The 15,017-nt window shown below is 42.0% G+C and overlaps 1 protein-coding gene and 1 long non-coding RNA gene across 6 annotated transcripts in view; one reads left to right on the plus strand and one right to left on the minus strand.

The window, feature by feature from the left end:
• KIAA2012 (KIAA2012 ortholog) overlaps positions 1 to 13,777 on the plus strand; it is a 94,754-nt gene extending 80,977 nt beyond the window's left edge. For 4 of the 5 annotated variants that reach the window (XM_074340240.1, XM_019726824.2, XM_074340253.1 and 1 more), the window contains 8 exons: positions 593 to 683; positions 2,357 to 2,516; positions 4,144 to 4,261; positions 5,543 to 5,880; positions 7,870 to 8,072; positions 8,681 to 8,853; positions 9,611 to 9,827; positions 12,164 to 13,777. In XM_074340240.1, coding sequence (XP_074196341.1) covers positions 593 to 683; positions 2,357 to 2,516; positions 4,144 to 4,261; positions 5,543 to 5,880; positions 7,870 to 8,072; positions 8,681 to 8,853; positions 9,611 to 9,827; positions 12,164 to 12,302 — 1,439 coding nt within the window. In that variant the 3' untranslated portion in view covers positions 12,303 to 13,777. The remainder of the gene's footprint in view (positions 1 to 592; positions 684 to 2,356; positions 2,517 to 4,143; positions 4,262 to 5,542; positions 5,881 to 7,869; positions 8,073 to 8,680; positions 8,854 to 9,610; positions 9,828 to 12,163) is intronic. The other variant, XM_019726826.2, reaches the window with a different exon arrangement.
• On the minus strand, positions 3,006 to 5,835 carry LOC141573162 (uncharacterized). The gene is made up of 2 exons (XR_012498786.1): positions 5,703 to 5,835; positions 3,006 to 4,463 (listed from the first exon to the last, which is right to left on the minus strand). It is a non-coding gene; the product is annotated as an uncharacterized LOC141573162 (long non-coding RNA).
• Positions 13,778 to 15,017: the final 1,240 nt, after the last annotated feature.

Raw genomic sequence — 15,017 nt, forward strand, 5'->3', positions numbered from 1 at the left:
ACACATAGAAACCTCCCTATCTAACATATTGTTTCTTTTTTCTATTTTATCCTCCAGTCCTTATTCATATAGATACGTATTTTATAGAGTTCTAACATGTGAATTCCGTAGTTTACATTTTTACTTATCATTATATCATATTTTCCATATTGCTTATTTATCTTTAACCATAATTTTAAATGTCAAATGAATACATCATAAATTACTTCCCTAATCTCTCATTATTGGGCTGTTTTTAATTTTTCATTATTAATAATAATGTTGTAATAAATAAGTTGGCACAAGAAGCTATTTCTTCTTTGGAATTATTTCCTTATGATAAATACACAGGAGTGAGATTCCTGATGAAAGACCAGACTGTTTTTCTGGTTCTTGATATACACTGTCATATCACTTTCCCAAAGGGTCTTAATTTTAATGTCACTTGCCACATGCCAGCACTGGTTTCTGCAGTATTTGCTGATTTCCTAGGTATAACATACCTCACTCTTCTAATTTGCATGCTGTTGACTACTCACCAGGTGGACATTTCCCCACATCTGGGATCATTGACTGCTGTCCTCTGCTGACTAAGGACGTTCTGTTTTCACAGACTCAGAGCCAAGGAGTGTGGCCCTGGGCCCTCTCGGTGTTTCCCTGGCTGAGCACATCCCGACACCTGAGGCAGACACTGTCCAAAACGCGTATGTGTTCAAAGTTGTAATGACATGGACTTCTCTGCTTCTATTTTGTTTATCTTTGTTTTTAGCTCATTTTGTTTCTGTTTTTTTCTGAAGAGTCTCAGCTGACAGTATACTGTGACAGCCAACATTAAACTGCTATCTAAGAGACAAGGATTCTTAGGGAGGATTATATGGTGATGTGTTTCCTATTTATTGTTTGGGTGGGTGGGTGGAGAGTGAAGTTTAACTCGAACAGTGTGGAAGCAGCTTTCTCCATTTGTTCATTTATCTGAGCTCTACAGACATGTCTAGAAAGCTGAGGTCTCTCAATTCAACCTTGGTTTCTCCTCTTAGCATTCACTCATCTCTGGGTAAAATAAATAACAATGATAATGCTAATACTAATTGCTAACATGCATTAAGTGCTACTTTTGTCTCCACCTCTATCTGGAACTATAGCCTACTGTAACCGCCCATCAACCTCAGTGGCTTGAGAATCTGCCCTCACCTGTTTTGTGGTATAGGGAGTCCCTTCTGGGTCAAAAAGGCTTTGTATTCCCTAGCAACAAAGGGAAAAGGGCACTTGGATGGTGAGGCAGCTATCTAAAGAATTACATTTTTTATCTTTTATACCTAAACTTTTTCACAGCAGATTTAAAACACAACAACCCTGTCACACACACACACACAGAGAGAGAGAGAGAGAGAGAGAGAGAGAGAGAGAGAGAGAGAATCAAAAAGAACTTTTTTAAAGAAATCAGGAGGGAAAAAAAGAACATCAACACTCCACAAAAGTCATTATAGACATTGTGATAAATGTTCAGACTTTCAGACTTGACGCAGAGATTCTTGAATGTGAAAGCAAAAATTAAAAGCAATGCGATCAGGTTTGCGGTTCTCATTTGCAGCATACCTGTTCCTCAGGGGAAATAAATGTTTTCCTAGCACTAAATTCTAAAGGATACTTCTTCTGGGGTTTTTATAGAGTGACAGTGAATGATTTAAAGACTCATATATTTACAGGAAATTCCATTTACCTCATTCAACAACTATTTCTCAAGTTTCTATAGTAAAGCCCTATGCTAGCACCCCACAGTAAGTATAATACTGATGTAGCTAAAAAAATAAAATGCCCAGGCCGGGCATAGTAGCTGTACCTGCCGCTGTTACTGAAATCTACATGGCTGTTTCTTGGTGACATTTTTACCCAGAGAAAATAAGGCAGTTATCCTCAAGGCACACAGCAATTCTTCAAGGGATCAAACTAACAGCACATGGGCTTTGGGTGACTGAATTTGATCAAGAATAGAAATCAGAGGATATAAAGGAATGGAGGCATAGTTGCATCGTCTTAGACCATCTTTCTTAAAGGTCACTTTATTTTTCAGCTAAGCATTTAATAGAAGAAATTTCAGTTAGATAATCCTATGTCATTCAATTAAAGGCATACAACTGTGATCCCAAACTTTTTCCTGCCCCCCCCAAGTTGTAGGATTCAGCCTGAGACAACCGCAAAAGTGAAGACCAAACTTTCTAATCTCCCGTATTCAGAAAAAGGGGGTTGAGCCAGTGTGTAAAATGTCCACCACAGTGCCTGACAGAGAACAAGTGCTCAGTCAATAGTCACGTTCCCTCTTCCTTGTCCACCAGGGTTTTTTCTTTAGTTTGGTGCTGTTGGTTTGCTTTTTTCAAAGGGGCAAAGACGTATACCATCTGCAGAGTGGACTCCCAGGACACGGGCCTGAGTCCCCAGAGAGGTTGGGTCCTGTAGACACATCTCTTCTTCCAAAAAAAAGAGAAGGGAAGACTGAGCCAAGACTGTCCACCCAGCAGACACCAGCCAACATCAGTCATGTGAGTGCAAACACCTGGGAGCTTGGTCAAAAGGCCCCACCTGGACGGTGCTCCCGTCAGGGCTACCACGTACAGGTGTGTGGCTTGCCTTGCACCCCAGCATTGGGCTGCATCCTTCTGAAAGTCGGGGTCCCCGTTTCTAATTCCTACAAAGCTGTTTAAAAAGGAAACTTCACTTCTACACTTATACCATGTCTGGCACCAAATGTATGGAGGTTTTTCCCACAACAAGCAATTCTCCAACTCTCTGGACACCAACTGGGTGTCCTATAATTCAGTTGTGACACTAGGTATTCAGAGTTAGCACATGTCCCACAGGGTAGGGACACAACTGCACAGACTGACCCCACTTCAGACGCCAATTGCAAGTCCTGCGTTGTCACCTGCACTTCTGACCAACAGGCTTCAAATAGAGGATTCCCACCAACCACTCCTCAGGTTCGATAATTTGCTAGAATGGCTCACAAAACTCAAGGAAACACTTACTACTTATTAGTGATTTATCACAAAGTTTATGATAAAGGATACACATGAATAGCCAGATGAAGAAATGCATAGGGCAAAGTCCAGAAAGGTCCCAACCACAGGAGTTTCTGTCCCCATGGAGTCTGGAGTGTGCCACCCTCCCAGCATGTGGACGTGTTCACCAACCCAGACGCTATCTGAACTCCTTTGGTTTGGGGTTTTTTTGGTTTGGTTTAAGGCGGGCGCAGCTCACAGTGGCCCATGTGGGGATTGAACTGGCACCCTTGGTGTTATCAGCACCACGCTCTTAACCAACTGAGCTAACCGGCCACCCTGATTTGGGTTTTTATGGAGGCTTCATTACATAAGCATGATTGATTAAATTATTGACAAATGACAGTTAACTCAACCTCCAGCCCCTCTCCCGTTGTCCTCTGAGATCAAAGGTATGGGACTGATAGGTCCAAACCTCTGATCACCTGATTGGTTCCCCCGACAACCAGCCCCTTCCTTAGGGGCTTTCCAAAAGTGACCTCATTAACATAACCTCAGGTGTGGTTGAAAGGAGCTTGTTATGAATAAGAAAAGATACTCCCTTCATCTTTATGCTCCAGAAAGTACAAGGGTTTTAGGAGTTTTGTGCCAAGGACTTAGTGGGTAGCTGTGGCCCTGCTCTGCCATCCTCTCTTAGAAGGAACCTCCTGGTTGTCCCAGCCCACAGGACTGATATGGCTGCGGTCATCTGCTTAAGGTTTCCTGAAAGTTAGCAAATGATGCAACAGTGAATAAAGCTGGCTTTCATTTAAATTACTTAACCATGAATCGTGGCAACAGCAATCTATCAAAGGCGAAAACTGCTTCACTTTGATCCAGCTCTGTAGACCATAATTTAGCATCAAAAAAGGGGCAGATCTCAAAATGTATTCTGTTCCTCTTTTCTCCTATGAAATTACACCTAGCAATTTAAAATCAAAAGCAGAACCTTCTGCTCTTCCCACAAGCGCCACACTTTCTAAGATTTGCTCTTCTGCTTCATCTGGAACCCACACGAGTTCCATTCTAAGCCATTCTGTCTTAATCATAATAATCTTCCTTTGATGGGTTTTGTTTTTCTCATTTCCTATTTGTATCATGGTCCCTTTTCTTAATTATTCACCTTTAGGAGGAGATGGAGTTGATTGACAAAGCCAAGAGGAAGAAAAGAACCAAGACAGACAAATCTAAGGTGCCCGAAGGGGAGAGAGAAGGAAAGGTCCACGTGGAAGCAAAGGCTGCTGTCGGTAAGCGAGTGTGCCCAAAAGAAATGACCCAGAAGAAGACACCTAAGGGGGCTGGGAGGTATCACCGAGAATCAGCATGGATCCCATGGGACAAACTCTGTTTTGAGTCTCCTTGACCACCGCAGCTAAGATGGTATTGCAGCCTTACTTCATGTCGGTATCTTAGGAGACAGGGATACAGGAAACTGGAGTGCCTAGAAACCTGTGATCACCAAGAGAGAAAATGATAATAATAACATTAGCACCTATTTACTGAATACCCACTGTATTAGAAGCTGTGCATATATTGTATCATGAAATCCCCACAACATCTTCAGAAAGTAAGAGCTATTATTATATCATATAGTAGTTGAAGCTGAGAGAGGCTGGGTGACTTGCGTACATAAGATCAAACAGATCAAACAGTAAAGTGGTGGACCCAGGGTCTAACCCTGTCATTTGATTCCAAACACAGGCTATTACCACTACCTCTATGAGCTAGTAACTACGTCATAACCTGAGAATTGGGTAGTCTGAACATATGGGAAGGGGAGGGTGCAACCAGTTCTGAATGATTACCCCAGCCACTATTTTCCTCTTGGCTGCCTATGCTGCACCTCACAAGGAATTCAGATCCCTGTGTTCCTAAAGACTTCCTTTAGCCTAAAACCTATACCCATTCTTTCCTGGCCACATGATTCAGAAGACCCTCCCAACAAATCGAAAGCTATCAGAAAGGATGACATTAGGTAGTCTCCCGAGCCAGATTTATTTTCAAGGTTTGCTTTGTAAAGTTTTGCTGAGTGTACGCCATTGTAGCCTATTACTTGGACAGCCCTGGCAGGACTGGGGAAAGGAAATACTTGTGGCCCCCAGAGGCGAATCGAGGAAGAGTCCTAAGAGGATGGAAGGCTACACTTTGCAAGGTTACAAAGCTGCAGCCTCACACCAGACTCTGGAAGCAGGACTTGCCAGCTGTCTATAGGTTTTCCCTCCAGAGAGTCTCACGCCCACCGTAGGTCAGGGTGAAACAGGACTTTTTCAGCTGCCAGATTGCTGAATTACAGTTGATCCAAATAGAATAAGGCAGTTTTTCAAAGGGTGGTCTGGGGACCACTTTTCTTAAAACACAGAGTGCTTGTTAAAATGCCGATTCCTACCAAATCGGACTCTAGGAGTGGGGCTCCGCAGTCTGCATCTCACGTGATTCCATTGCACACTAAAGTTGCAAAGTTACTGAAAAGAATGCACAGAGGTCACACTGACTTAGCTATAACTCTGTCCCTGATTATTCTCCCCCAGGAAAGTCAAAGGAATCAAAGGCTGAAAAGAAATCAGACTTAATTGCCAAAGGAAAAAAACCAGGAGCCAAAACAAAAAGGGCACAGAAGGAAAGGCATCTGGAAAGAGCAGCAGTGCTGAGTGGGCCTGATGTCACTGACTCTGAGGAAATAGATGACACCTCAGATAGAGCTTTCTTTCCTCCAGATTCTGTTGCAGAGGACCCTTGGCTTTCTCCCAGGTGTGATGCTCAGGAGAGTCAAGTTTCAATAGATGGACGATCATCATCCATCCAGATTGCAACGGACACAGGAAACACGGAATCTAAAGAAGAGAGAAACCATGAGGATGCTTCCAAGGTAGGGTCCAGTGTTTCTTGCCTTGGCCAGAGGAATTTTTGTCCTCACTGGTGTAACTGCAGAGGTGGGGAAAACTGCCCCAAATTACACTGCAGTGAAAGGAACAGCTGTACTACAGAATGGTTTTCTTTGTTCTGATTTGGTAACTACTGACCCTTTGATGAGGCCAGATATGATCAAAGAGAGTGGCAAAGCCCCTCTGGAAAGATGCATTCTGAGTCTCCCAAACTGCCAGGGCATGTATCTACCCCCTAAAGAGCAGGAAGTTGGTGCAACCCCCATCTGTGAAGGGTCCAGGCCTCAGAGTTATAGGGGAAGGTGGATTTGGGCCATCTCAGCCAAACACGCATCTTTGATTTGGCCTGGAGCTCATGCCTTGCTTGCCTCCCAAAGTCGATGGAAATTCCTCCTTTCCTAATCTGCTTTTCTGTGGCCAACAGCTGGCCAAGCGGCAGCTTACACACACACACATCTGCCTTTGCAAGGTGCTTTTGCATATAGGAGTCACTTTGTTCCAGGGGCCTTGAGTCCAATGTCAATTATTTAAGAGAAAAATTGAGTGAGTATAAAGAAGATTACCCTTGAAAATTCCTGCAATTAACCAAAAATAATACCATACAGGTACATCTCTCAGTAAGACCAGCACAGCTAACTTATTCCTCTGCTGTTGGACTAATCACTATTTCTTTCACTGAAATTAAGGTGCTAAACTGCATTGAGAGGTTGTCTTATACCTAAAACCAAAAAAGAAAAAAAGTATCTTTAAACACTACAAACACACCTACAGTTAAAACACTATGGTTTAACTTACATAAGCTACATACATACGGTACCTCTCTGCTGAATCCCATTTAATCTTTACAGCCAAACTTGTGAAACAAGCATGATTAGTCCATTTTACAGATATAGAAACTGAGAGTTGAAGGAGTTAAATGTCTGTTGCCTGAGTTACACAACCATCGAGTGGGAGAGCCAAGACTTAAACCCTGGTCCTTTGAATCCAAAATCAGAAATCTTGTCACCACTTTAAATTATTATGTGCTTATTTATTTTATAGGCCATGGTCTTCCAAAAGGATTTCAGAAAGATTTTTCCTCTATAGTTCTCAATTCTCCCAGCTGCCTAGATTACGGAATTCGGCTCTATACAGCAGATGAATATTTCAACCGGTGTACAGAGCTTTTCTGAGCCTACTAGATTATCAGAATTTCTTGGATTTACTGTCACTTCATAGTACCATGCCTCCGCAAAGGCTAAAAAGCAAGGAATTTCCACTCCAAGTTGGGTACTCATGGGAGGGTTGCCTTTCAAGGTTCCCCTATGGGCATGTTTCTGACCGAAAAGGAGGCATGAGGGAGAAAAAGAAAGCTAAGACACCCTTTTGCATAAACTGAGAGAACCTTCTTCCACAGAAAAAGTGGGTTTGTATGGGATTAAATGTGAGTCTGACACATCTATACCTACAGCTGGCCCTGGTAAAAGAGCCTTTACCTAGAACCTCTGGCACTCAGCCCTGGCTTCACCCACAAAGCTTTTTAAAACCACACATGCCTCCTGCTTAGATATTTTCATTTAATTGTCTGGGTGGGGCCTTGTCATCAAGTAATTTTTAAACACTCCTTGCACAATTCTAAAGTGCAGCTTGGTTCGAAGCTCCAGACGTACAATGTACCAAACATTATGTTGGCTCTTTCGCTTTTTCAATTAATCCTGGTAACAGCCCCAAGAGGAAGACAATAACAGAGAAATTAAGTTATGATTCCCCAAATCCTGAAGCAAGTAAGAGAGAGACTTGCATCCAGGTCCACCAGACCTGAGCCCAAGCTGGTGGCAGCATAGTTGAGGCAGCTGTGGTCAGAGTGTGGAAACCACTTCATGATTCCATCTGGGATTAGAGACATCGCCTGGGTGGCGGAGGGCTCACGGCTGAGACAAGCTCACCCCTGACACCACACTGTCCGTGGCACTAAGAACTCTCTGGCTCCCTAGGACCTCCTTGCCAAGAGGGAGCAGGAGAAAGCTTCCCGGGACAGGCTGCGAGCAGAGAGGGCCGAGATGCGACGGTTGGAGGTGGAGAGGAAGAGAAGGGAGCAGGACGAGCAGAGGCGGCTCCAGCAGGAGCAGCTGGAGAGGGCAGAGAAGATGAAGGAGGAGCTGGAGCTGGAGCAGCAGCGCCGTGCAGAGGAGATCCGGTGGGTCGAGCGAGATGCCACAGAGGCCACAGCCATGTTAGGAAGCAGAAGAAAAAGGCAGGGGTCGACCTCCACGTGGGGCACAGTTTGGTTCTGATGGTTCTGAAGCTCATGTCCTGAAGGAGAACAGCATGTCTCATTTTTCTCCCTCCTCAGTCATCCTGGGAACAGGCTGGACTGAAGATAAGATGTAGTGTCTTGACCATGAGGGTTACTCCAGATCCAAGTTCATGGGGTCTTCCCCGCAGGGCTTTGAGAGTCAGTGCAGGAAACACTTGTTGAGCCCCTAATCACATTGTCTACTTTGCACTGGGCCCTTTCGTAGGCCCTGACTCATTTCATCTTCACAACCACCTTGTGAGACAAGAGTTTTAAAATCCATTTTATGAGACTAGAAAATGAAGCTCTGGGAACTCCCCAGAGCACAGAGCTAGGCTTCTAGTTCCAGGCCCCTTATGTTCTTGCCTCTGCCCTACAATTGGAAAACCAAATGCTCAGTGTGGTGTGCCCCCTGCAAAGCCTCCACCAGGGGCGCTGCCTGTTGGCTTGTCTCATGAGGATGCCCCAGGTTTTTCTGCCATTTCCCTGACCATCTTGTGTTTTCTCAGCTTGAGGAAACAGAGACGAGAGGAAGAACGGCAGCAGCAGGAGGAGGAGGAAAGAAAGCAGTGGCTGCAGTTGCAAGCAGCCCAGGAGAGAGCCAGGCAGCAGCAGGAGAAGTTCCGGAGGAAACTGCAAGAACTGCAGAGAAAAAAGCAGCAGGAGGAAGTGGAGAGAGCCGGTGAGGGGGATTCAGGAGCGCTTTGCATCGCCTGCCTATCTGGGGCAGAAACATCTTTCTCCCACTGTGGTGTTCATTTGAATCTTCCCAGAGTTATTCCTGTCCCAGGCCTTAGTGTGTGAAGCACTCTAAATGTATAAGCTAATGTTTTCAAAGTAATTAATATGTGTGACTATAGTGAGTTGATAGATCGCTTGTGGAGATGACACTTGGATCCTGCTCCCAATTCAGTCATCCCCTGACCCGGGACCCAGCCCTTCCCATTGCCCCTCCGCATTGCTCGGGAGCTGCCTAAATTGCAGACAGAGCCCTGCTCCTTGCTTCCTTCCCTAGCAGATGGACACAAACATCTGAATAGCTTCTGGGCAGCATTTCAGGTGCTGATGTATGGAATCTCTACAGCCTCACTTTTGAGGAAGAAACTTCAGCACATGACACTCTTTCAGATTGGTCAGTCCAGCTGAGTAAGCACCAAGTTTCTCCAGACCTTGATCTGACCTCCCATCTGCATACCATTCTCCCCCAAATTTTGTGTTAATTGCACAGTGCACTGCACGTAGTAGGTGCTTGATAAAGGACTTTTAGTCAATTAAACCCAAAGTAATCCCCACAGAGGATCTGGCAGCCTGCTGGCAAGTAGGCTGCAAAATTTCTCCCAGGGAATCCCTGGGAATCGCAGACTTGAGAGTTGGATCAGAGAATTGTTTTCTCCAATAAAGAGACCCCTGATGAGACCAACCCCTTTTCTGTTATACAGAGGCAGAGAAGCAAAGGCAGAAGGAATTGGAACTGCAGCTAGCAGAAGAACACAAACGCCTGATGGAAATGGCTGAAGAAGAACGGCTGGAGTACCAACGGCAGAAAGAGGAAGCAGAAGAGAAGTCTCAGCTGGAAGCACAGAGGAGGCAAAAGGAAGAGGAAGCAGCAAGGCTGGCTCTGGAGGAAGCCATGAAACAAACCCAGGAACTAGCCAGGTACTGGGTATTTGGGCAACAGGTACCACAGGGGGATTGTTCAAGGGTTTCACTGCCTGGTGCTAGTACTAGCCTTGCATTGCCTTTGGACAAGTGAAGTTTTCCCTCTTCCCTGAGCATAATTTGGAAGAACTAAAAAACAAATAGAGATTCTTTTGCTGCAAATGTCACAAAATTTCTTCACGGCTTATCGAACTTGTATTGAAGCTGGAAGAGAGTCTAGAGATCCTCTATCCCAGCTCTCTGGTTTACACATAAGAAAACTAGTGCCAAAGAGGGCAAGGATTTCATCAGGGCCGGACAGTGAGTTAGGGGCAGTGCCAGGGCCAGATCAAAGGCCCCCTGATTCTGAACCACTGTCTTTCTCAAGAAGTATTTATTGGGTGCCTAGTATGTGCCAAACACTGTTCTGGACAGTGGGAATTCAGGAATAAGAGAGATATCTCTTCTACTATGCCATTTACATTCTAGGGATGGAAGGGATGGCAAGAGACTCTTAAACAATATATGTGCGTGTGTGTGTATGTGTATATATATATAATATATATATATATATATACACACACATATACATGTGCATACATATATATAAAGAGAGAATTAAGTTTGTGAACTTATCCTAGAAAAAGTGCTCCATACCTCATTGCTGAATATCACTATGGTCACCTTCGAAGTACTCCCCTTGGGAAGCTATGCACCCACACCAGCGCCTAGTCCACCCTTCAAAGCAATTCTAGAACTCTTTTTCTGGAATCGCCATCAGAACTGTCGTCGTATTACCCTTGATGTCCTGAATGTCATCAAAATGTCTTCCTTTCAATATTTCCTTTATCTTTAGGTAAAGAAAGAAGTCATTGGGGGCCAGGTCAGATGAGTAGGGAGGGTGTTCCAATACAGTTATTTGTTTACTGGGTAAAAACTCCCTCACAGACAGTGCCGTGTGAGCTGGTGCATTGTGGTGATGCAAGAGCCATGAATTGTTGGAGAAAAGTTCAGGTCATCTAACTTTTTCACACACCCTTTTCAGCACTTTCAAATAGTAAACTTGGTTAACTGTTTGTCCAGTTGGTACAAATTTATAATGAATAATCCCTCTGATATCAAAAAAAGATTAGCAACATCATTGCAACAAGTTCGCAAACTTAATTGTCACACATACATACACATATTTTATTTAGCTGGCAATAAATGCCATACAGAAAGATTTTAAAGATGTGATAGGATTGCAGGAGGCTGTTTAGATTAGTTGGCCAGGGCAAGACCTCTCAAAAGAGGTGATATATAAGGTGAAGCCTGAATGACAAGGAGTTAGCTATATAAACATCTGGGAGAAAAATATTCCAGCAGATAAACAGTAAGTGCAAAGATCCAAAGAAAGGAATGAGAGTGGCTAGTTGGAAGAATAAAAGGTCAGCATGGCTGGAATGAAGTGAACAAGTCACAAGGTAACATCAGAGAGGTAGGCTAAAACCAGATCTCATGAGGGCCTTGTTAGAAGAGGCACAGAATCAGTCATCAGGGGCCAATGGCATTTTCCCCTTTAATTCTCATACAATAGTAACGATCTTTGCATCTTTCTGATAATAGAATCTCTTGAGCAATATGGTTTTAATTGACTACTGAAGCTGAATCTAAGCTAATACTCTTTAGAGGACGGGAAAAAGAAGGCAGCCAGAACTCTATTTCAAGGTTTTCCACTTAACCTTGAGCTGTTCCTCTCCTGGCTTTTCCTCATCTGTTATGTGAATGACAAAATGGATCATTAGTGACGTCTTAGTTCAATTTCAAAATTACGTCTTTCATGTATCATAGCAGTCAAGCTGGATTTGTAAATATTAAGACCAAAAGCAAGCTTCCAATTTTTCACAAAAAGAATACTGACAAGTCATATGAGGGGAAGTTGAGCAATTTTGTAAGTCTCACAGTGCAAGGCGCTGAAAGCAGAAAACCAAGTAATAAAGGGGTGTGTGAGGGATAGAGCCTCACCACAAGGGTTAGAACTTGATTCCAGCTGGCTCTATTTCATCTTCACTTGTGTGACATGGGCCCACGTACTTTATAACTTCTCTGGCCTGTTTCCTTCTTTACAATAAGGAAGTCCCTTCCAGCAATACGAGTTTAAAAACTGTGAGTTATGCTTTTCCTTTTACTTTTCCAGTAGGAGGCTCATGATACTCTAAATCTCCTATGTAAGTAACTAAATGAACACTGTATGATCTTCCACTAAAGTGCAAGATCAGTAGCCCCACGTCTATTGATGATTACTGCTAGCTGCCAAGGAAAATTTCTGGGACGCTTAATCAGTTGTGGGATTGTGGGTTGGGTTGTCTCCTTAGGCAAAAAGCTGCTTTGAAGAAACATCTTCATTTTCATCAAGAACTCCGCAAGGAAGCCAGTGGCCTGCAGTGGACACACAACATTTCCAGACCATGGGTCTACTCTTACTTTCAGTTCCTACGAATACCCAGACCTTAAGGCTGGAAGAAAACAAAAAAGTAAGTTGGGAGGTGGTGAAAGAAAGAGAAACTTCCTTCCATAATTTAGTTCCATACTGAGCCCAATTAGTTTCATCTCATCTTGTTCACCTCAACCCACACCTAACTTCACTCTGGGAAGTTCACTCCATTCCCACCAACCCTCTCCACCACATATACTTTACTCAGCCCAATGAAACTAAATGCTTCACTCACCTAAACACGTTATGTTCTCTAGCACCACATAAATCCAGAAGCTTTGGTGCCTAAAACTGGCCCGTTTTTATATTTTATAATTATGAAATTTTATAATTTCAGTTTGAATTTTAGTTAGTAAGACACTAACAGTCTTAGGCTAGTCCAAATATTTTTTTAGTCAGTGTGTCTGAAAGAGTTGCAGTTAAATATAAATTCTGTAATGCTTATAATTCTGAATTAGCTAAGAGGAACTAATTCATATATTAAGAATTGTATTATATTCTCTTTATAAAGCAAAATCACATCCATTTCATCCTAATAATCTAAAATTTACTGTCTATTAAAAACAAGGTAATCACTTGATAAATGTTCATTCACTTGATAAATGTTCGTTATTCTCACATCCTCAAAGTATAGATTCTAGAGCTGCACTGTCCAAGAAGCCATATGTAGCTATTTAAATGAAAGTTAAAACAATTCTCCAGTCACACTAGCTGCATTTGAAGTGCTCAATAACCACACGTGACTACTGGCTACCATTTTATGCAGCACAGATAGTGCCTTTTCATCGTTGCAGAAAGTTCTATTGTTCTAGAGCAGGGGTGTCCAGACTTTTTTCAACGGTTTTCACCAAGGGCCACATGCGGTAAAATACACAAACAACCGGGCCACTCACTCGAGGTGAAGTACGTATTGCCTCACCTGGTTTATTTAACTAAATATATTTTTGGAATTTGCTGCGGGCCAATAAAAAATGGATCGCAGGCCGCAGTTTGGACACCCGTTCTAGAGCCATGAATAACAACAAATCTTAAGGTTTTGATTCTATGTCTTGAAGAATGAACTATTCACATAATTTCCCCATTTTTAAAATCACACTGACTCTATCAAGGAAGAGTCTTAATTAGATAATTTGTCTTTAACATCTATTTAGTATCAGTGTCTAGTATCTATCACAGAATGATTAAAGGGGATGAGAGAGCCTTATCTATAAAAGGATATTAAAGCAATCAGTATCTGAACCTGAATTTTCCCGCAAATGTACTTAGCCCTATACTATACTTCACTGTCCACAGCTGAAAAACTTAGTATTTGCAGATGATTCCCTCAAATTTCCCACTAATGCTTGTAAGGTATTTCCTTCCTACAGAAACTGCACTTCTACAATCCAGAAGTCAAGCTTAATTTTGATTCTGTATTGCCGTGTTATTGAACTTAGATTTGGTGTTTATTTATAACTGCTTTGTGTAAAATAGAAATAAAATGGCCAAAAACTTATCAGTCATACTTAATTTAAATGTCACAAACTTTTTCTCAAACTTCTCAACCCTACTTGCATTCATTCATTCATTCACTCATTCATTTCATTCAATATGTTATCAGATGAGAAAGGAGCATCTCAATAATTCAACCAAGAACACTCCAGGAAACTATCGTGAGAAAAAGTACCACCACTGACTTTATTTCTCCCTTCTTTTACAAATTGAGGATGTTGCAATCAAGCACCACGGTAGAGTGGCTACACTAAATGTTATTCAAGGTCCCTTCCAAATCTGGTATTAAATTCTTGCTTGAAAGGCCTATTTATCAGTACTGATACACCTGATAAACCCATTTTTAAGTTAACCATAGCAGAATGCAACACATTTAGAAGAATCCAATTAACTGAAAACAAGAAAATGATTTCCCCAGTAGCTAAGCTCCACCATCTAAATGCTGAGAGCCTTCAGAGATGCAAACAAAAATAAGATGCCAAACTACATCCTCAAGCACTCTGGATTGCTCAATTAGCACTCTAGACAGCTATCTCAAATTGCCTGTCAGGTTTGTTACTCAGGCTTGACAGAAATATGCAACCCAATAAGGATTTTCTACAAATGAGCCTAATTTCTAGTCACTATTTAATGACAAATGCCAAGTGACAGTTTAAAGCTCTAATTTACCTAGACTATATATATATACAACACCAATAATTTTTCAGTTAAATTCAGATATAGGAATTTATAAGGCAAGCCAATTATTTTCAAAGGGTGACTTGAATAGGGTATTTAAGCTATAGCAGTTTATAAAATACATTGGAGATAGGTTTTATGTGGTTTTCAATTGCTCAAATGACATTCTATTTAGGATAACATGAAATTGGATTATGTATATGCATAAATGTCCTGAATTGTGATTCAAACAAAATTAAAAGGTTAAGCCCTCTAATAGAAACTAATTTGGTATTTTAATTTTACACCAATTTAAATATTTAAGATATAAATAAAAGGAAAATATAAACAAAATATGTATATGAAATCTTAACTAAGCAGGGAACATTTTATAAACTACTAAAGAAAAACTGAAATTATCAATATAAATCAATTAAGAATTTTTGGTTTGCCCATTTATTCAGCACAATTGGGTAACTGTATCATATACTATACATACCATAAAGAAATATTAAGGTTTTGAAAAAACAGAGCAGAGTATTTAAGAAGGTATTGTGGCCTTAATTAAATCCTTGATTCAGAAGGCA

This window comes from Rhinolophus sinicus, linkage group LG01 (assembly GCF_036562045.2).
Source record: "Rhinolophus sinicus isolate RSC01 linkage group LG01, ASM3656204v1, whole genome shotgun sequence".
NCBI classification, from domain to species: Eukaryota; Metazoa; Chordata; class Mammalia; order Chiroptera; family Rhinolophidae; genus Rhinolophus; species Rhinolophus sinicus.